Source organism: Cyprinus carpio, chromosome B1, assembly GCF_018340385.1.
Source record: "Cyprinus carpio isolate SPL01 chromosome B1, ASM1834038v1, whole genome shotgun sequence".
NCBI lineage: Eukaryota > Metazoa > Chordata > Actinopteri > Cypriniformes > Cyprinidae > Cyprinus > Cyprinus carpio.
In genome coordinates this window covers 2058530-2082400 of record NC_056597.1, presented here as the reverse complement: position 1 = coordinate 2082400, position 23871 = coordinate 2058530, and the positions used below count along the sequence as shown (strand labels likewise).

Genomic DNA, 23871 nt, shown 5'->3' with positions numbered 1-23871 from the left:
GAAGACTCATTTTTTTCGCCTGCACTTAACCAACTAATACTAGTACTTACCTTTTCTTTTTTCTTGTCTATCATATTCTTAAAAAAAAAAAAAAAAAAAACCTGGCTACGTGTTCTGTACTAGACTAACTGAGACTTGTCATAGCACTTGTATACTGTTGTTGTTCTCTTGTTGATCTGATTGCTACTAATTAAATCACAACTCTTCATAAAAAATCGACTACTAAAATTTCAAATGTAAATAAAAGATCTTGAACTGAAATGTGTGTTGGCAGTGTGTGTACACATCCACCCTATAAATATAAAAATCCATCCACCCCTTTCTCAAATTGAGCCGATCTAATCTCGTTAAATCATTTCCCCTTTCTCAAATCGAGCTGATCTCAGATGCCTATCTGTGTGACATAGTTATGATGACCTAAGTGGAGTAATAATCATGTGTCATTATTTTAATAGTATTTTGAAATATTCTTTGAATCACAAGGTCAATAATAAATGTAAAATCTCATACATTTCCGCTGTATCTTAGTCAAATATCAGTAAAGAAAGTTATGTGGCCTCCTATTCTGCTTTTTTACATAAGCCATTCCTCATATACAGTATAAGTTCATTCATTTATTTGCTTATTCTTATAATTTGTATCAGAATCAGAATCAGAATCAGAAGAGCTTTATTACCAAGTATTTTGTACTATATACAGAAATAGAAGTTTAGGAATTTTTTTTTTGTAATTGTTTAAATAAATGTACAGATATAAGTGTGCAGATATGTTATTTACAATGTGTGCAGTTTACAGGTCTACAAATTTTGGATTGTGTGTATATAAATGTCAGTTGTGATGAATGATGTTTAAAGTTTTAATTGTTCAGGCTGACTATAGCCTGCGGGGAAAAAAAACTGTTCTTGTGCCTGGCTGTTCTGGTGGTCGATGAGACATTGTAAAGGACTATAGCTAAATTCTAATGCACTGCTTGCCTTTGTATTAATTCATTAACTCTGTCACAAATTCATTCATGAATTTTGTGGTTGATTTATAATGAAAAGATTACTTCAGAATTTCAGAAATTATAGTATGTCATTGTATTGCAGCAACAGCAAGAGAAATGTGGAAAAAAATTCTTTCTCTCTCTATCTCTGTTTTTTCTTTGCCTGTTATCAGGCTGGGCAGCCCATAATTTCAGAACTGAAAGAACGAGGTCACTGAGTTGAGGTTGCTATGGCAACGTCACATCTAAAGAATAGTGAATAGTAGGAGCATACAGCAAGCAAAGCTGAAGTTCTGTTTGTGTTATTCCTGAGTAGATGAATGTGTGCTGCTAATCTTCCTTCTTCACCACTGTTAAATATACTTGTAAAAACACCTTAAATGACAGAATTAGCCTTTTTAGAATCTTGACTATTAACTGGTTGTCAATAACTCTTGATGGTAATTCTTCTGTGTCTCTATGCTGCAAGTACAATGGGCGTCACTTTGTGTTGAATCCACCTAAAAATAACATTAAATGGAAATGCATTTTTTTGGAAATTTTATTTTATTTTTTATAATGTTTTATTTATATATAAATGAGGTAATATTTTGAGATGCAACAGCCTTACAGAACCTACCAACCCATCAACACTTTCACATTTTAAATAGAGAAAAAAAAAAAAAACTTATTTTCCAAAGAATGCCATTTACTTTTAGCGTTTTATATATATTAGTACTGTCAAATGATTAATCACTAATAGCACTAACATATATATTATATATATACTAATATAATATTATATATATATATATAGGTATATATATATATATATATATATATATATATATATAGGACGAAAATGCCTTGTTGATGTCAGAGGTCAGAGGAGAATGGGCAGACTGGTTAGAGATGATAGAAAGGCAACAGTAACGCACCAATCGTTATAACCAAGGTATGCAGAATAGCATCTCTGAACACACAACACGTCGAATCCTGAAGCAGATGGGCTAAAGCAGCAGAAGACCACACTGGGTGCCGCTCCTGTCAGCTAAGAACAGGAAACAGAGGCTACAGTTCACACAGAATCACCAAAATTGGACAACAGAAGATTGGAAAAACATTGCCTTGTCTGATGAGTCTCAATTACAGCTGCAACATTCAGATGGTAGGGTCAGAATTTGGTGTAAAGAACATGAAAGCATGGATCCATCCTTCCTTGTCTCAATGGTTTAGGCTGCTGCTGGTGGTGTAATGGTGTGGGGGATGTTTTCTTGGCACACTTTAGGCCCCTTAGTACCAACTGAGCATCGTTTAAATGCCACAACCTACCTGAGTATTGTTGCTGAGCATGTCCATCCCTTTATAACCACAGTGTACCCATCTTCTGATGGCTACTTCCAGCAGGATAATGCACCATGTCACAAAGCACAAATCATCTCAGACTGGTTTCTTGAACATGACCAATGAGTTCACTTTACTCAAATGGCCGCCACAGTCACCAGATCTCAATCCAATAGAGCAGCTTTGGGATGTGGTGGAATGGGAGATTCGCATCATGGATATGCAGCCAACAAATCTGCAGCAACTGCGTGATGCTATCATATCAATATGGACCAAAATCTCTGAGGAATGTTTCCAACACCTTGTTGAATATGCCACAAAGAATTAAGCCAGTTCTGAAAGCAAAAGGGGGTCCAACCCAGTAATAGCAAGGTGTACCTAATAAAGTGACCAAATAACTTATACATACATGCACCAATGACTGTGTGTATATATATATATATATACAATATATGTTTGTGTATCTATATGTGTGTGTGTGTGTGTGTGTGTGTGTGTGTGTGCACGCATATACAGTATATGCGTAAATATAGTTTGGCATCCCCCCAAAAACATCTGTGTTCTTGTATGTGTGATTTTTGTATGTGTGACCATGTCTTCAGTATGTGGAGTGTCTTCAGTATCTGTATCTACAGTACGATGTTGGGAAACATTTGGAGCTGTGATGAGTATGAGTTTCTTTACTAAATCTTGCATTTGTGTGTGTGTGTGTGTGTGTGTGTGTGTGTGTGTATTCCCAGCTATATATTAGTGTCTGTGGATTATTTTTAGAGAATATGAGGTTGCATTAATATTTAATCAAAGGATTTAACAATAAAATCCATGTGGATCTCACTCTCTTTCTGACTCACTCTGTCTCCATCTTCCTTTCTCTTTGATTATCCATACAGTATAGATGCATATGTGTGTGTGTGTTTGGGGATAGGCAAGCAGAAAGATTGCACAAGAAAACACTCATACATGCTACTTAGTGGAATTGCTTGTGCAGGGTCAGAGAGGATGATGTTTACTCTAAATGATGAGCAACATCCTTTGACATTCATTAATCTTTATCTCACTGGACTTTGGGTTTACTTAAATTTGCCTTTAATTATGTTTCACTTTTTTACTTTTTTCTTGATGGGGCCCTCACATATTTCATTTCATTTCAAACTTTTGTGTTTGATGCTTAGTTCTTCAACACTTTTTAGTACACAATGTATCATCAGAATAAATTTGAGTGAAATGCCGACTAGATAATTTAAATAAATTTAAATTTTAATTCGAATTCTATTTAAAATGAATTTCAGAATTTCTTTTTATTTCATATGTGGTTTTGTTGAATACAAGCAGCAAATTCTGTTTGTGTTCAAAAATATTGATATTAAAACCATGTTATCTAACATGATTTTAGAATCCTACTAAATGTCTCATTTGTAGAGGTAAATACTCGATAAGATTTAGGGTATCAAATTATGTAATGATTTATCCCATCTGGCAAAAAAAAAAAAAAAAAAAATTCATTAATATGTTATAAAAAGATGTTTAAAAGGCATTTTATTACTGATTTATAAAATATTGTTTCCTTATTTCTTCTTGTTATGTATTAATTTTCCTTATAGTGTTTGTTTCTGGTTTACGTTACAATATATGGTCTTATTAATTTGATGCAGTAATTTGCATTTATACATTTTTGTATGTTAATTATATTTTGTTTAGGTTGAGGCTTTGAATAAGCTCTTATGGGTTTTCTGCCTCTCCCTACACTGTATGTGAATTATAGTTCTTTGCTTTTTATTGTATATGTTTTATATTGTGCAACTAAACTAAAAAAAAAGCGTGTTAAAAAAAATGAAGTGACCTAAAAATTTGTATTCCTTTTACATCATATTTCAGTTTGTTTGTTTGATTGTCTATTTATTTGTTTATTTATTAATTTATTTCTAAATCCGAAGAATTTCTTAAGATAAGATAAGATAACTCTGTGTGCTCTCCTGTTCAAGAAATGGTCCTTGGCCTTCTCAACCGTTCTGCTATTCTCAATCATCTTGCCATTTGCTATTAACTAAAAGGAAACCAGAGAGTGACATCTTGTGGTCATCTTTGATCAAGTCACCATAGAGACCGGGAGGAAATTTGATAAACACAAAGACATGGATAGAGAGCTCTCTCATTATCCTACTCTCTCTCTCTCTCTCTCTCTCTTCTCTCTCTCTCCATTTATACAGCAGTGAAGTGGGTAAATTCCATTCCTTTAGACCCCCCTCTCCCCCCTTGCCTTTCCCCATGAGACACAACACACACAAAGAGCGCAGCAACCACTCTTATTAACTGACCCGAGGGGGGAGGGGTGCGTGAGTGTGTGTGTGTGTGTGTGTGTGTGTGTGCATCTCTGATCCTATTTAATAGTATACCTACAGTTTGCATTGTGAAGCCACATGAGCATTGAACTATCAATCACACATGCACAAAATGAAGCAACAGGCTCTGTGTATATGTGTGCGTCTGTGCTACTCTCTACACTATTTTGTAAAAAAGAGGGAGTGTCTTGATTCTGGCCATGAGAAAGAGAGACTAAGGGGAAAAAAGAAAGTGAAGTAAAGGAGGTGAACTTTTGGGGCCCTGCTTTCCCCTAAAACAAGAGAGTAATAGAATCCATATGGACTAACTCTTTCTCTACATGTCTGTCCTATCTGTCTCTCATCACATAAGAGAGATTTTGAGCATAAAAAATGTATAGAAAGATTAAATTATCTTTAAAAAGAAAAAAAGTACATGTCTCCAAACAATAGGAGAGAGTGAGAGACTCTCACTCTCTTCCATTTAAAACTCTTTTAAACCAGGAGAAACTGCCATATCTGTTATAACACAAGAACTGCTGTGTGTTTGCTGCTCAATATGTGTTTGCCTCTCACGATAGACGAGAAAACACTCAATCTGCCCTGATCTGATGTTTCCAGCACATGTAGTTTATACTACTGTATGCCATATTACTGTATTATATTATTAAGAAGTATTTTTTGTTTCTGTAAATCTATCTAATCCCTTATTTTATTTTGTTTTTAGTTTACATGCATTAGTAATTCATTTTGCAATACATGCTTAATACTTTTTATATATTATTATTATTATTCTTTTTCTTTCTGTTAATACATGCACTATTTGTAAGCAGCCCAGCTGCAATTGCTTTGGCAATACAAATGTAGTTTTTGTCATGCCAATAAAGCACACTTTAATTGACAAATTGAGAGACAGAGGGAGAAATATAGAGAGAATGTGTGTGTGGGAGAGAGAGCAAATCTCTTGTGTGAGTCATAAAGAAAGAGAGATGGAAAAATACAAGTAGAAAAACGCGCGCGCGCGCGCGCGCACACACACACACACACACACACACTGTAGTTGCAACTCTGCATTGAATACGTGCAATGCTGTATGCAATTCATTTGCACATTAGCAAACTATATTATGCCACAGTACCACACACTGCAGTAGTTATTAAAACATGTACTGAGGATTTTATCCGAAATATAAAAAAGCAAACAGTGATTGCATTCCACTGAATTTTGCTTTAATTGGCCAACTTGTCAGACTGTACTGTAAGGAAAGACCCACCAATTTATAGGAGCCTCTCTCCTTTTCTCCACCCCCTCCCTCGTCTCTCCCCTACCCCTCGTGAAGTCCTCCCTCCCCCTCTCCTCTCCTCTTCTCTCCTCTTACAGCAGAGCGCGCGTGTGATTTGACAGTCGCATCTCTCCTTGTGTCCGGGAGCGCGCGCGTGTGTGTATGTTTACGATCGTCGTGCTCCACGTGCTGCGTGTGGATGCGCTCCTCGCGCGCTGTCGGTAACAGAAACCATGACCGGCGCGCCGCGCGACCCCTTCTACTCCTCTCCGTTCGGTCCGTTTTACCGGAGACACGCGCCCTACCCGGTGCAGCCGGAGTACCGGATGCACGAGCTCAACAAACGGCTCCAGTCCCGGCCTGAGGTGAGTGATTACCAAAAATCAGGACTTTGCTTTTAATACTTTATGTACGTTCTTAAATATATGAAGCAAACAATAATTTTAGATAAGAATTAATCTGATTTATAATCATGTAATCTATAAGGAGAACTTTCTGTCAATTAAGCTGATTTTAAAGAAACAAGATCTTTCAATAATTAGCCTACTTTATGATAAAAAGTGTTAAAAACGGAAATTAGCTATTATTTGCACTTTTCCAAAAAATAAATAAATAAAAAGATTTAACATCGTATTTTTATTTCATTTTAGGCCATATATTTATGTGTATAATATCTCAACATTCTGTTCCAAATAGTGCTGACATTTCCGTATTGCCTTTTCAAAATATACTTTTTGGATACTTACATCGTTGGTTATGATGGAAATAAGAAGTGAACAGCAATGCACATCTACGCCAGAATAGCAGCTTGAAGATCAGAATTGTAATCAGTTTAAATATTTTTACATCTTGATATGATGTGCAAGTTATGGGCTATCTGTTAATGCATTTTAAATTTAAATTTAAATTAAAAGTTGACTGCTTATACATGACTTTATTTTACACCAATCAAACATAATTTTTGTTGCACACAAAATGAAAATCCAAATCATCACATAGGCTACCAAACACACAAGAAGGTTGCCAAAGCTATGATCAGATCTTTACCAGATATTTTACACACGTTTTAACATAGATGAAACATAATTAAAATAAGTCTGAATTTATTATTTATTTATTTATTTATTTTTAAGTAGACAAAAGTCCCCATGGACAAATCACTTATAACATATTTATTTATTCTTCTCGCATCACCACAGTGTGACCCCAATGTTCACTTACAAACTGAACTTATTCAAGGACTTTCACTAAATAGGATTTGACTGAGCACACAACTCATTAGTCCTTGGTTTGGTACAATACCAAATACACTATTGATCTATTGATTATGTGGTGGTTTTCAGGAACACAAACAGCAAGGTGATGTTCCATAATGTTTATTTGGTAGCATGAATTATTGTAGTACTCTCCATAAGATATTTCTTCTCCCTCAATATAGGTCCCGATTTAAACTGCAGTGCAAGCTGGAATATATATAAAAAAATACACAAAAATACAAATCACTTTCTTCTTCTCCCTAAATAGGTCCCGATTTAAACTGCAGTGCAAGCTGTGTTAATATTTGATTTTCCTGATGCCGTCAGTGTTTGTGCAAAAATAATCCACAACAATACATAGCACTTTTAAAATATTGCCTACACTCAGAAAAAGCAATGTGAATAAATGGAGGAAAATAAAATGTATCATCAGAGGTATGAAATGCTGTTCAGCACACCTGGAGTCATAATAATTTGACAGATACCGCTAAGAGAGACTGAACTATTGGAATGATGACCTCTATAGAAACACCCCTTTCTCACAATCTAATAACTCTCTTACACGTTTGTAACACACAAAGACTGAAGTGCAAGAGCTGTAAAAAAAAAAAAAAAAAACAGTGTATTGTGGCGTATGAACTGGTATAATAATGTCCAATACAATCAAGTAAATCTCAATAGTAGGCCAACGGTAGTTGGCTGGATTTGTGGTGTAAATCGCTGCCCTTAATGGGGCGAGTCAACATGGGTGTGTGTTTATAATAAACAGAAAGCTTTGAAATGACTATCACTGTGCCAGGCCTAATTATGGTCATTTTGGGTCATTCAGAGGCCAAGTACTTCTGTGCCTCTCCTCTGTCTCACTCAGTGTTAAATGCATGTTAATGTGTGATCCCACAGGACTGTGATATTCTGTGGTGGGATGCATTCTGCACTGAGTTCTTTGAAGAAGATGCCACACTGACTCTCTCATTCTGCCTGGAGGAGGGACCAAAGACGTACAGTAAGTGTGTGCAGAGCCATAGTCAACCATGTATCCATTGAAGTTAGAAAGGTGGGGTGTAATGGTTTAGATTCTTTTTCTTTAGCATAAGCCAGCCAACCCCCCCAGCCCACCCCCAACCACACAGTATATTTAATATTTGGTGGGGACTACGATGTGACACACTTTTTTATTTTATTTAATTAAAACATACATTAAATTTCCAATTTATACATGCAACGACAATACAGTTTCAACCGTACAAACATCATGATTAAGAAAAAAAAGGATTCTATTCTTTAGCATAATCTTTTCATGTAATTTTTTTTTTTTTTTGGGGGGGTGGTATTTTAACAAAACTGCTGTCCTGCCTATTAATACTTTAAATAATATTGCCAAAACAAAAACAGAAAATTATATAATTGAGGAACCCTGCTGATTCTCATGACTGTGTGTCAAGGTCTGTAAGTCGTTTTAAATATTAGCAATTTTAATCTTTTATGACATGCAAGGTTAGTTCAGGCTATAAAATGCCATAAAAATTCTCAATTCATATCTTCATAAAAATGCTTTATCCTTAAGCTATTTTGAAAATAATGATTCAGATGTATAAATTCACATTCAGTGTGTAAAGAAAATATATACATTGTTTTACACTAACATATTTTTAAAATCACAAATAAAACCATAATAAAATTTGCACACTTTGTCTCCTTTTCTCTTTCTAAGGCAGAGTTTGAATTTAGATTCATTTCAGTCTGTTCAGAGTTAGACAGGGACACAGTTGTGCTGGATTTCACTCATTCTCATTCATTCCTTATTCACTGTGTATGTGGTGAGATTTGATTGACAGGTCTGGGGTGTTCAAATAAATATGGGCCTGCAGACTTCACACACCTCTACTGCAGTGATTGGCAGCTCCAGAGCACTAACTGTTCTGTGCGCACGCACAGCCTGCTGGACTTAATGCATGCGGCATTCAGTAGCCTGTTTGTTTCCAACTCTTAGGGGACCACACACAGAGACACACACACAAACACACACATTTACAGTTGCCAGTTAAGGTGTTCGGCCAGTGTGTCGCCCAACTTTGAGTCTCTTTCATCATATGGCCATTAATAAATAAACACCTCTGCATGGAGTCTACACCATTCTTTTCCTTGTGTTTGTTAATCCGCGACTGCTACTGATGTCCTCAAAATGAAATTTCCCTCTCCATGTATGTTTCTCTTACTCTCCTCCCTTCTTCCCCAGCCATCGGGCGCACCCTGATCCCTCGTTACTTCAGTTCTCTGTTCGAAGGAGGAGTCTATGAGTTGTTTTTTGAGCTGAAACAAACAAAGGAGTCGTTCAACAACTCAACTATTACTGTTGACTCTCATAACTGTACTATGACAACACAACACGGCAAACCTACGTTCACTAAGGTACTGCACACACGCACGAGTCTGGCTCAGTGAGTCTTTGCTTCCTCATTTTGAGCACTAATGTATTCCTCATTGTGAATTCTGGGCTGGAACTGCACAAAACAAAAAAGGAAAATATAACCCCCACTCTCTCCCTCTCCCTCCTGCTCTTTCTCGGCTTCTTCCTCACTCTCTCTCTCTCACCCTCCCTCTCTCCCTCGCTCATCCACAAAAACTGCTTCTCTTTTTTCTGTCCTATAGCTTTATGCGCTAAAACTGTAGGATGATCTTGATGAAGAGTCTGCAAATACTGTCTTTAAGCAAGTATATTACAATACTGTTCAGAGAATGCTTTTGCTTATTTCATTTATATCATATGACAAGAATATTTTGTTCCCAAAGACCAACATAACGTGTGATTTTCTGAATGTCCTATGCAATATTCATATGGTACGCCATTACGATGCAGAATCGTTCAGTTGTCAATTAGAAGGAGAGAGTTTTGTCCAACTTTGCTTTTTAGTAAATGCACATTTGTGAATTAAATATTGATTTGGAAGACCGTATGTTGTAGCTAAGTTATACAGACACAGTTCCCAAGTGTGTGTGTGTGTGTGTGTACTGGAGGCATTGATCAGAGAGTGTCTGCTGGGATTACATCCCTCCCGTTGCTATGCCAACCTTGCAGCTACCCTCCGTTCCCCGGCAACAGAATGTTGGGGTTCAGAGTTCCACACAAAATCCTGCTTGTGCTGAAAATACTGCTTTAATGAGAGAACCATATAATTTGATTTGTTTTAAATGAATGAAAAACAAAAATTAGTTAGATGTAATTCTTTCACAAGCTGTGCACTGGTCAAGTCAGTGTTATGATTTCAGAAGATACAAGATAATTAATTGTTTTGTGTGATGTCTGTCTTATTTTATTCTGAAAGTTTTAAAAAACTGAATGACAAACAAACTGAAGAACAGATTCTCTTCCTTTTTTCACAGGTGTGTACAGAAGGTCGTCTAATTCTTGTTTTCACCTTTGATGACCTCATGAGAATCAAAACATGGCACTTCACTATCACACACTACAGTGAACTCATTCCTCGCAGTGTCTTGGCTGTAAATGTGAGTTACTTTTCATGTGAATCAAAAAATCCTCCTCAATATTTCTCACACAAAATGATATGCAACCTGGATGACCTTCTACACTGACCAGAATTTGCAGCATAAACAGAACACACTGTTTTGAATACTGTATCCCATAATGCAGTGTGCTAGATTTGACCATTGATTTCCATTGCAGTAAATAAAGCAGAAGTAATATCACCAACAGTTTTAAAAGCTCTATCTTGATTATTAAAAAAAGAAAAAAAGAAATTAAATTAAATTAAAACAGTCCAAAAAAACATTTTTTTTTCACCAAATTGGACTAAAAATTTAACAATTTTGAGATAATAAACTGGATACCACTCTGAATCTTTATAAGAATTAAACTTGCATTAAAATGAAGCATTCTATTGTTTAAGATATTTATCTTTGCATAGTCCATGCTGTCACATATACTACCATTCAAAGATGTGGGGTTGGTAAGATTTTTTTATATTTTTAAAAAGAAGTATCTTATGCTCACCAAGGCTATTTGATCAAAAACAGATATATTCTGAAATATTATTACAATTTAAAATAATAATTTTTTCTATTTTAATATATTTTAAATATAATTTATTCTTATGATGGCAAAACTAAATTTTCAGCAGTCACTACTAATTTAGTGTAACATGATTCTTCAGAAATCATTTTAATATGTGGATTTGGTGCTCAAACATTATCATCAATGTTGAAAACAGTTGTGCCTTATAAACATTTTTGTGGAAACTCCAACAACTTTGGATTTTTGGATGAACTTCTGATAACAGAAATTGTCTCAGGTTAAGTATTTAGCCATGGTTCCCTGAGAAGGGAACGAGACACTGTGTCCTCTATAGGTCGCTTTAGGGAATGCCTTGAGCATTACCGGTGTCTGAAGCATCTAATCAAGAAAATAAAATTGGCTGGCGACAGCCTGTGACGTCATACTGCGACCACAGTATAAAAGGGCATCGGGAGAACACGTCATCTGCTTTTTCGATTGAAGCTTACGTCCGAAGCATGGCAAGGGAACTAGAGGACACAGTGTCTCATTCCCTTCTCAGGGAACCATGTTTACATACTAGTGGTGGGCATAGATTAATTTTTTTAATCTAGATTAATCTCACTGTAATCTTAGAATTAATCTAGATTAATCTAGATTAAAATGGCTCATTTGAATTCTGCCGAAGGCATTCAAATTATGTTCAATAAGATGTACTTGTTAGTACTGATAGAGCTGTGCTGCACTCAAACATATTAGTTTGACGACGACTCTTCCCCTGCGCTATATTGCTTGGCCCGGCATCTTCCGCATTAGCTAAAGGATGCTTTGCGTTTAGGTGGTGCTTGAGACTGGAAGAACTCCTACAGTAAACTAATTCCACATTGCACAAGTTGCAAACAACCTTACGCCTGTATCACACATACTCCGTATGCAGTGCGTATGCGTTGGAATTTTTTTTTTTTTTACGCACCCATGTTAACAGATTCCAGCGTTCACGCGGTTGTGGTCCGTCAGTGCTTTCCAGGAGCGGTGTGTCTGCAGCAGTGCAGTGATCGTTTATGTACCGAGTCTATTTTTGCTGTGCTGCATGCGCTGAATTAAAATGACGGCGCATTGTTTGCGGTAAAAATTAACATGGATTGACACGGAAATGCAGTAATTTCACAATAAATGTATACAAATTAAAGCCTACTGTTTTTCACATGCAACACATGGGTTTTGGCTAGGTTTAAAACAAGAAAAAGAGCACCTTTCGATAAATGATAAATGAGGCAACATGATATAGGCCTATGCACTTTTATGGAAGCAGAAATACAAAGTTCATTAAGAACCGTGCGATTGCTTGTAGTAAAGATTTAAATGCAAAAGGCACGAGAGTCGACTGTTTGTCAGTGGTGCTTTAATTTTAAATATTTGCGATATCCCAACAAGAAAAGTAGGCCAATTGTTGTGTTTAAATGTTTTGCCGCTTGCTTGAGCAGCTTATTATACAAACCTAGAAGTCAAATGCATGAATAATATGTGGTTCATATTTATTAAGTTTAAACTAATGTCTATGATTATGAATGACTGTTACTGTTCTGTGATAAGAGTCACAATTATTATTTTGTTTGTTATTTATTTATTTAACATGGTTTGAAATATAGAATGATGAACAAATGTTGTGTTTGTGGACTAAACAGCCGCGGATCAGTAGCGGACTGCAAATGCGTCCTGTGTGAAAGCAATGAGTCCGTGCTGCTTCTGCACCGCATACGTAACGCACTGCAGAGGGAGTATGTGTGAAACAGGCGTGAGTCTTGTCGCGTTTTTTTTTTTGGGAAGCTTGGTAATTTCACAGTAGGCATACACACAGGTTCGAAGACTCATTCTCGCCCCCTACAGTGCTAAACTATCACGGTGAAAGTCATCTTAGCTTGCGTAGTATAGACCCAGTTCCCAACCCAACTTTGAGAATAGATTAACGGTGATATTTTTTTTATCGCCCGATAAGAGTCTCACGTTAACGCAGCACATTAACGCCGATAACGGCCCAGCACTATTACATACGTAACCTGAGACGTTCCCTTCTGAGGGAACTTCGAACTGCCTCCTCTAGAGGTCGCTTTGGGGAATGGTATACCCACTCCGCCATGCTAAGGGGAGTGCATGCCAAAACCACGGCGAGTACTAAGTACCAACTTTACCATAGCCATGAGATTTGCCCCAAGAATGTCTTGACAACTGTCAGTGACATTATTCCCTTCAGCCAAGGGTCTGAGCTGCATATCCTAAAAGAACTTACCTGTTAAGGGCTGGGCTAGGAAGCCCAAGCCTAGGGCAGGGCTCAAGACTTGGAATCAGAAGACAGAGATTGGCCGGAGGGGATATGGCCAGGTGTCTAAAAACCAAATCAGACCCTGGCCTTCCACCCAGGGGGCTACTGCTGGTTCTGAATAAACCTGCTCAAAGAACTAACTTGACAGATCTTTGATAGCAACACCCTGTACAGAAATGTATCAACAGAGATACATAAGTTGAGTGGAGCCCAAGGCGAGAACCGGGGCCTAAACCAACTCAGAGAAACAGCGTGTAACCCTTACCATACAGGATTTTAGAAAGTGTGCAGAAAGCTTAGCGTGCACACTTACCACAATGTGGATTTTAGAAAGTGCACAGAGGCTCAGCGTGTGCACTTACCATAGCATGGATTTAGAAAAAAACATTGCTTAAGTCCTACGTGACTGAGGTGTGCTTATAGAACAAGATCCGAAGCATCTGCTCACAGATGCCCAAATAGGGAGTGGCGCGCTTGCAAGAGGCCCTTCAGGGTGAGGGGAGCACAGCTAGCTCACCTAATAAGAAACTTGTCAGGGAGGCAGGAGATATTCCAGCTGCCTGGCATGATTGCTATGCGTAGCTCAAAAGAGCAGAGGCCCAACTTCAAAAATAGAAGGGGGACTCAAATGCTCAGATCGAGAGAGGTGTGCTCATGAAACCGCAAAAGGGCACTGCTAAGCTTCACCCACAAGGAGAGCGGCCCAACAGGGAGGGCGAAGAAAGGCCTAACAACCTGAGGCCCCTACTCAATGAAACCCAAACGCTCAATCAGGAGTAGCAGACTCAGAGGCAACCGTCTGAGGCAAGGGGAGCACTGCCAAATAGGGGCAGCTTATCAGGGAATCAGCAAGCAGCCCAACTACCTGATGTCACTGTCACGGAGCTCAAGAGCAGAGGGTTCAACCCCTAGCGAGGGGAGAGAGAAACCCAGCTCGACCGAAGTGACCAATAGCCCAGGGTAGAGGACCTAACACTCATGTCGAGAGGAGGACTCACCCAGTCTGCCCAGGACCGGCGAGCTCAAAGGGACCCTCACTCAGTGAGGGGACCACAGCCAAGAGGAACATCAAAAATGGGAGCCTGCTAGAAGGGGATCACACATTTCTAAGGGAACAACAGGGTCCCAATATAAAGGCAACTGACCAAGGAGGCGACAGAGATGGACCTAACACTTCGTTGTTTGTTGCAAATGGGGTTCTTTGGGAGCAGCGCTCTTGGCTCTCAAGCTGAGGCGGGCCCTACTGCACATACTGGGAGCAGCTCATTGCTAACCCCTTACAGTGAGGGGAGCACTTCTCAGCCAGAATAGAAGGGGTAACCCAGCAGGGCCCAATAAGAGATAGTCCACTGGTGCAGCTGGACAGGGTCTCCTGCTCTCTATTTTGATAGAGAGCGTGGGTCCCGTATACGCAGACCTCGATAGAATCTGATGAAATAGCGGGTCCCAATAACCATTCATGTGTATAGAGCTTACTGCTCCTCAGAGCAGAAGCATACAAATCCCTCTACCTCAGGGAACGCAGTACTCATGAACATATGCTGGAGGCAAAGTCCGAAGAGCACTGGGGTCCGGGCCATCAGTAGGTAGTTCTATGAGACATAGAAACTAGCCAAAACATCATAGGCCCAGCATATGAGACTGCAATGCAACTGCAGGAGGCTCCTACCTAACCTCAGTCAAGAGGAAAGCTTTTCAGGGGAATTAAGGGGAGGAAGATGAGAGCAGATGTAATACTCGCAGAGAGAGTTGAGTAGATGGCTCAGGTTTTACTCTGGTCCAGACATGAGCAATGAGGACGCCTAGTCTGGATCACCTCCCTCAAATCTTGCCTGACACCCTTAGACCCATGCCCCTTTGATGTTCAGGCTCATACCTGGACCTTCTTGGAATGAAGGATTTAAAGGCAGCTGAGCGCGTCTTGGCCTCCTTAAACTTCTCGGCCACCGTCTTGATGGAAGTACAAAAAATTTCAGAAGGGGAAACTGGCGCATCAAGAAGAAAGCCCTTCTCTTTCAACCTGATATCCGCCAGATTCACACCATGGCCGCCATGGATCTGCCAATGGCAGTGGTGGCCTGCTTGGTGGCATGGAGAGCAAGATCTGTTGTGTGATGCAACTCAGCCACCTCATCAGGGGATAAACCCTGTCCTTTATCCAGGTCTTTCAGCAGATCAGCCTGATAAGCCTGAAGCACTGCCATGGTGTCCAACAAGGCTGCAGCCTGACCTTTGCCGCGTATGCCCTGCCATTCAAACGAGATGTACCCTGAAGGGGTTTGGACGGTAGAGAGGGAGCCTTAAGAGAAGATGTCTCCCCCATAGAGAGATAGCATGCCAGTGTCTCTTCAACGGGCATCTTTTTATAACCATTCTCACGCATCCCCTTGATGTTGGCATAACTCATATGCTGGAATCTGTGGATGCGGGTTGAGAATGGATTTTTTCAAGCCTTCTTGATCTCCACATGGAGATCGGGAAGGAATGGAAGGCTCACCTGAGCTGGAGGGCTATGGCTAGAAAGAAAACGCTCATTGAGGCGTCACTTTCTTGACCCACATTCCAAAGCAAGTCAAGCCTCGCCGTGGCATGATCCATAACCTCAAGCAGCTCATCATACACGGGGCAGGAGGATTGGGAGGACTCAGTCTCGACTTCTTGGTCCTCATCTGACATCTCCTGCTCGTCCTGACTTTGAGCCAGCAGAGCACTAGACGCTGTATCAGATGATGTAAGAAAAATAGCATCATCATCCAGCAGCTCACTCTCGTCCATAACTGACGAGCACGAAAGGGAAAGACCCTTTTTTAACTCATCAGCCAGGTCCATCTGTGATCCCCACAATCTCATTTTCCTCTGTGCCTCAGCAGCAGAGGGTCCTGAACCACGGGGAGCCGATGGCTGTCCCTCTTTCCTCAAAAAGAGAGACAAACGAGAGCGTAGCTTTTTCATAGAAAAAAGCTCACAGTGCACACAACCTGCCCTTTGTGCTCTTCGCCCCAAAAAAAGAGATTGCGTGTCATTAGGTGTCAAATAACGAGGAAACGGATTTACACACTTCTTAAATGCCTTACTAGTGCTCCCCAAACAAAACGTGACGTCACAGGCTGTCACCGGCCAATGTTATTGTTGTGTTTAGATGCTTCAGACACCAGCCACGCTGAAGGCGTTCCCCAAAGTGACCTCTAGAGGATGCAGTTCGAAGTTCCATCGGAACGGAACTCAGGAACAGCATTTCTTTGAATTTTATTTTATTTTATTATTATTTTTTTTTTTTATACAAACAATATAAAGGTTTTTACTGTTACTTTTGGACAATTGAATGTTTCCTTGCTTATATAAAAAATATTAATTTATTTCACAAAAAAGGAAGGATAAAAAGAAAGTCAATCTCCCTGACCCCAAACTTTTGGTAAGGCACTACTTTAAAAAAAAATAATAATAATATACAGTTTTCATTGTATATTATAATATATGATAATATATTATCATATTCTGCATGACCATATTCTACAACCCTAATTATCCTACCCAATACCTAAACTTAAGTTAATGGTGGTTTTACTCTAAATTGGATTAAAAAAATAAATTATTTGATAGCAATACCAAGGTCATGGAATTGATTGCTGGGGTGTATGTTAATGATAAATTTTGTGTCTTGAGTGCAATGTAAGTTGCACTGGTTAAAAATTCTGTCAAATTCTTTGCTAAAAATATCAAATATTTTGTCTGTAAATTAGGTTCCCTTCCCTTAGCGTTAGTACATTTTCATGTGACTCATACACTCAGTAATTGTTAACATAAAACACTTTACTAGTCTTTACTTTTTTTGACACTGTATGTGTGGAATATTGTTCTCACACAAGTCAGTTTCTCTTTACATGAGCCATGCACTGCTTGTATGAGTGCAGTACTTCTGAATCTGAGCCGTTTTTTTTTTGTTTTTGGTTTTTTTTTAAGCTTTTTTTAGCCTACACTGTGGGCTAACATTTTACATATGTAACATTTACAGCACTATTTTAAGCTTTACATGATTTTAATTTAAAAATAATCAAAAACTAATTTGCTGTTTTCTAAATAAAACGATTTCCCCAGTTATGTGGGTTATGTCTACCATGGATTTGTTTGGCATATTGGCAAACTCAGGTATTTACAGATGCATTCACAGGTAGTCAGTTATGGTACAACAAAATGCATTTCAGCCCTTTTTTATCAATCAAGGTGAAAGCATCCAAACCTTTTAGCTAAGCTGTCAGGATGTTGCTATGGAAACATATCCTGTAATGAATTAGAGCTCTTTCTGGATGGAGCACAAAATAAGAGAGAGAATAAATGGACTTGTGTGTCCGTGTGTGTGTGTGTGTGTGTGTGTGTATTTGTCAGGCACAAGACCCTGGAGCTCTGGAACAACTGTCCAAAAACATCAGTCGAGTGGGACTTACCAACCTCACGCTGAACTACCTCAGAGTATGTTACAATCACGTATACACACATAAAAACACAACCACTCTCATACAAATGGTACTGTTTTTTAATGTGTTAAACAACTGAGTGTAAATATTATTTTGCTTGTGTGCAGTTGTGTGTGATTCTAGAGCCGATGCAGGAGCTCATGTCTAGGCATAAGACATATGGATTGAGTCCCAGAGACTGCCTGAAGACCTGCCTCTTTCACCAGTGGCAGAGGATGACAACACCACCAGGTCTCTCTCTCTCTCTCTCTCTCTCTCTCTCTCTCTCTCTCACACACACACACACACACACACACACACTCATTGGGTTTCATGTTTTATGGGGACTTCTAATAGGCATAATGGTTTTTATGTACTGTATACCCTATCCCCTTACTGTAAATCTACCTCTCACAGACATCTTTCTGGACTTTTAGATTTTTAAACATCTTGATTCTGTATAATTTATAAGCTGTTACTTAGTATTACTATCCTTGTGAGGACATTTGGTCCCCATAATGTAGGAAATACCTGGTCCACACAATTATGCACATGACAAGTTATTTTAGTATTTTAGTATTACATAAACACTATTATATTTTTTATTAATATTTTGAATTCATATTTTGAAATCTCATAATTCCCATTTTCATTGTAATTTTTGCTCAAGTTTTAGTAATTTTGTTGAGTGTTTTTGTAATTTTTTTTTTATTATTATTATGTACCAAAAACAGTTATTAATGGTTTTAGTTTTAGTTAATTATAACTCTAGCTTCTACATTCTTCATTAGATTTTGTTTCATGTCTCCTCTTAGCTTTCTTTCTCTCTTAAATACAGTCTGTTGTGAAGGATTAATATAGAAACATCAGCATTGTTTAGCTACTCTTTCCCCCCAGCGTTTAATTTCTTTCTGTTGTTCTCCTCTTAAGAGCTACACAATGTCATTAAATTTACAGTAGTTTGTACATTGTAAACATATTTAATATTCCCTATTAACATTTCAAAGTACGGAGCACAGGCTGTTAAGGCTTTTGTGATCTGCAGTAATTAATGGAGGCTTTGACCTTGTGTTATTTATGTGCTATTTTGCTGCTCTTTTTAAAAAAATAACTACCTCCTGCTGCTCTTTGACAACAATTCCTTGTTTTGACTCAACAATAATCTTATTGTTCTTCTCAGGCAACTCTCTTTCATTGTTCCTCTATTTTTCTAATTCTATTTACTGTTTTACATCCTCATTATTATTTACTGAAATGTTCTTATTAATGTTGTTTCTGAAAGATGGTACAGTGGTGTCTTTTGACTGTTATTAATTCCTTTTATTTCAGTTGGACCCTCGCCCAGCTTCAAGACAGAAATATTTCCCTCTAATTCCAAAAAATGTATGTATGCACTTCTATGTGCTTTCATTTTTTACAGTTCCTCAAACATTCTAGCTAGGGTTTCCTCTACACTCATAACTCTAAATATTTAATAATAATAATAATAAAACATTTACTTCAACCTTAACAGGATCAATCAAATAAAAACATCATATTGATGCTTCTAGAATGTTCTGCATTCAAAATTGAACCAACTGCAATGATGTATTTGCATGCTGCATTGTGATTTGTCTTCTTTTTTTGCATCTCTTTGCATGCTGAATTGTGACTGAACTTGCAGTTCCTGCATATATTTAACCGTAAATCTATGTGCAAAACACTGCACTATGGCTGAATTCAAAATAGCATACTGAGGACTATGCTAGTCTAGTATGCTATTCCTAATTCAGCCTACGTGAAAATTCCTGTGTGCAGCTGGCTAAAAAAAAAGACACATACTCAGTGTCATGACAACGGCAAAGCCATTTCATTTTCTCAAAACTGAAGCCTTATATATAAAATGAACACTATTCTTTTGTTGCTGTGTAAGCAGTGGCATTTCCCTCAGGAAAATGCAAATCAAATTGGCTCTGTTCTTCTCTATACATGATAAAAATGTTATCAGAATACCGTTATTTAGACCTCTACCACTCTTTTGTTGGTTTCATTTGCAGTATTGATTAGTGTTTTAAAAGATACAGTATCCTGTGTGTTTGCACTCATCTATTGATCCATCTATCCACCCAGTTTTTAATGGTTTCCAACATGGAATGCAATTCATGGAATGCAATGCTGATTCAATTTGCATTATGCTGCTTTTATGTTTTGAATGACAGCAGAGCCAGCCAAACCAGCAACAAAGAGACGGAGGAGGAGGAACTCAGCTGGTAGCGCGTCCAATAGCAGCACAGGAAACAGCAAGAAGCGCAGCCCAGCCAATAACTTCAGCCTACCATCACAGGTACATCACATCAACATATATGTTTACCCTAAAGCTATGTTCCGAATGGAGATATACCATACTACCGTACTACTCTTAGTATTGCGGAAGTATATAGTATGTATACTGTGGGCAGTATGCTAATTTTCTGTATGCACAAATTAAAATGTGCAACAGCGCTTGCTGTTGTTGAATACTATATCCCACAATGCAATGTGTAAATTTTTTTTTAACCTTTATTAAACCTCTTCAAGAAACCTCTAATAAATTAAAGCAGCATACACTGAAAGAAAAAAAATAAAAATAAATCACAGACAAACACAAAGAACAACAAAATAATTACTTACAAAAAGGTAACTGTGACTTTTTATCTTACAATTACAACTGTTTGTATCAATTTTCAGAATTCCAGTCATTTTTAAATGCCACAAAAATTGGACCAACCTCCATTTCCAGTGTTATGTATAAAGTAATATTAGTTGCAATCTTGAACTCTTTTGACATATTTAATTGGAGTTGATAACTGGACAGCATTCACTGAATAAAATATGAAGAAATCACATGACAATTGTAGACTGAAAAAATGCATACTGTAAAATGAAATACATACTGCACAGTATTCAGTACATAGTATTCCATTCCGAACATACTGTAGACACAGTCACCTACACACTTGCAGGGAAGCAGTGGTCCACACTGAAAAGATCATATAGGAGAGATATACTAAAATTGATTTATGGAGAATGTCTGGATGTCTGTACATATATGTGCATGTGTGTTTGTGTGTGTGAGTGTGTGTGTGTGTGTGTGTGTGTGTGTGTAAAGAAATAACAAAGCAGTATAGAGAGGGAAAGACAGAGAAAGCAGTTTAATAAATTAACCCATCTTATTTTCAGTATTTCATATTGTAATATTTCTATGCAATGTATTATAAAATCAATACCTGAATTACATTGTTTTATTGTTTATAGTAAGTAATAATCAGTTTCCAGTGTGATTGTAATTTATAATGTTAGAGTATTTTTTTTAATATGTAGTCATTTGTCTACTCTGATTAATTTGTTTGTAACTGAGACTAATTAGCCGTAATTGATTTGATGATAATTAGTATTGTCCGTCTCTGGTCCCCAGCCTAAACGTGTCGCCGGGGAAACGAGGGGTGGCGGGTGGCTGGAGGCGGAGCTTAGCTAGGTGAGTGACACATGCAGACAGTTATCACGCAGCATGTGCTGTCTTAACGAGCTACTTAGCAATGCAAATTTGCTTAATTAGCACATATGTTGTTATTTAGGTGTTCTTTATCTAAAAAAAATCTAATTACAGTCTAAAGAGCTAGTGTCTGGAGACGAGTTTGTGTGCATGTGTGTGTATGACTGCATATTTAAAAAAATAAGCTTGTGGGAACGCCACATTAAACTATTTATGTAAAATTATTCCTTATTTCAGAGCTGGGTAGATTACTTACAAATTGTTATCCATTTCTGATTCCAAATTATATGACAAAAATTTTAGTTAGTAACGTAATCCATTACATTAAACATTTCAGGTGATATAATCAGAGTACATTTTGATTGCTTTTAGATTACTTTTGATGTAACTTGTTTTTCACATGGATTTAAATAGGATAATCTTGTACCATATTGATATAAAAATACAAAAGTGTACATACAAAATAAAAAAAGAAGACATATTCCATTCGTGGCAATTAATAACATAAAGTGCATTAAACATTACATTACATAAGGTTTCCCAAACTGGGATTCATAAAGGTACTGCAGGTTTGTGAGTCTAATGAAAAGATAATCATTATTTAAATCATAAAAATTAAGAATTAAAATATATCATTTTAAAATAACAGAAATAAAAATAAAACACTTCCAAAAAAATGAATTATTTTATTTGTTCTGTAAATTAGAAATAATGTGAATTTGTGCATTTTAATGTGTTTGAAAGGCAAAAGCCTCCCAAAGACAAAGCAATACATTTTTAGATAACGCTCTGAGTGATAATGCAAATAAAACTTAACATGCTCATTAGTAGTCGATTAATGTTGAAATACCTGAAATTATTTTTGTAAATCCAGTGGTTAAATGTTGTGTAGCCACCTGACTAATGAGTTGTGTTTGTGTCAATGTCCACAAAACTGGAGACTGTATATATATATAAGCAGTATAGGCTATTTTAGAAAGGAACATTAAAAAGATGAAAAAGAGGAAGTAGGGAGAATCAATAAATTATGAATAATGTGTGAATAATCATGTAATCAATAAATGTAATTTAATTTAATTACAAGTATACTTAATTTTTGTAATCTGATTGCTTAATCCAGATTACATGTAATCAATTACTACCCAGCTCTGCTTATTATGCACATCTTTTTTATTTGATTTTGCACATTCTCTACTGTATGCTTGCATTAACTATATAACAAGTTCAGGATTTGGAAAATAACAGCCATAAATTATTCTGCTTCTGTCTATCTTCTCTCTCTTTCTACTCCCCGGCCATTCTCTCTCTCACTCGACCCCCCGCGTCTCTGTTTACGTCAACTCTCTCTCTCTCTCTCTCTCTCTCTCTCTCTCTCGCTGTAGGATGTGATGGTGGTAGGAGAGCCCTCTCTAATGGGAGGGGAGTTGGGTGACGTGGACGAGCGTTTGATCACACGCCTCGAGAACGAACAGTACGACCCCATCAACGGTCTACATGATGACGGTCTCCATGACTACACCAACTCACCGACGCTTGGAAACGGCAGCTCCTGGAATGACCAGCACCCTAGCAACCAAGACAGTAAGCCTGAAACCATGGCAACGCAGCAGTTGGAGTAACGAGATCTGACATTGGGTAGCTATGACAACGGTGCTGTCAAGGGATGGGGGTATTTTCAACTGTAGAGGAGAAAGTGCAGGAGAGAAGGTGTGTGTGCGTGTGTGTGTGTGTGTGTGCATGCTGGCGGCTATGTTGGTGTGACACGGTATTCCATACTTGACATACAGCTTCAACCATTTAGTTTAAGTATTCCAAAAAAAAAAAAAAAAAAAAAGATACTGCAAGCCTTGTAAATATACAGATCTATCAATTCATTTCATATCAGAATTTTCAACCCTTTTTTAAAGCTCAGTGGATGTCTCGGCTTCATTCTGTACCGTACTGTTTGGTTTCGCTACAACAACCGGATGAAAAAAGTCCCATTGTGAACGCTATAGCGTTTTGAGCATAAATGCAGATATCTTTATTGCTCCTAATTTGAAAGCATATTGTAAAACACATGCAGATTTGTGCTGTTAGTTGTGTATTTTATGTATGGTTTTCAATAATTTGCATTAATAAAATGTGTTTGGTTATGATACCAGGCTCTGTGTGTTTGGTTATTGATATCAATGTAATAAAAAAGCATAATCGAGAATACAGAGTGATTTTCATTGTTATAATCTAAATAAATAAATTGTAAAGCTGTAGGCCTATGTTACGTTCAACTCCATGATGTTAATGCGAAAATAATCTCTGAATCTTTTTCCCCCTCTAGTGGTCAAAGAAACGTGGTGCAACTTCACTGGATGATAGTTCATTTAAAAATGAAAATTCTGTCATTTATTCATCCCTGTGTTGTTCCAAACGTATGACG

The 23871-nt window shown here is 37.6% G+C and overlaps 1 protein-coding gene across 3 annotated transcripts; it reads left to right on the top strand.

Moving 5' to 3' along the window:
* The first annotated feature begins 5982 nt into the window (after positions 1-5982).
* On the top strand, positions 5983-23593 carry LOC109101151 (LIM domain-binding protein 2-like). Of its 3 annotated transcripts, none has more exons than XM_042716190.1 (10): positions 5983-6273; positions 8065-8167; positions 9401-9573; positions 10546-10668; positions 17877-17960; positions 18073-18196; positions 19274-19327; positions 20143-20267; positions 21378-21437; positions 22838-22974. In XM_042716190.1, the coding sequence occupies exons 1-9, from the start codon at positions 6142-6144 to the stop codon at positions 21435-21437; spliced, it is 978 nt and encodes a 325-aa protein (XP_042572124.1). In that variant the 5' UTR covers positions 5983-6141; the 3' UTR covers positions 22838-22974. The 3 variants fall into 3 exon arrangements, with proteins under 3 accessions (XP_042572124.1, XP_042572123.1, XP_042572122.1); XM_042716189.1 differs by having other exon boundaries at positions 21378-21430; positions 22835-22972; XM_042716188.1 differs by lacking the exon at positions 21378-21437 and having other exon boundaries at positions 5984-6273; positions 22838-23593.
* The last annotated feature ends 278 nt before the right edge of the window (positions 23594-23871 follow it).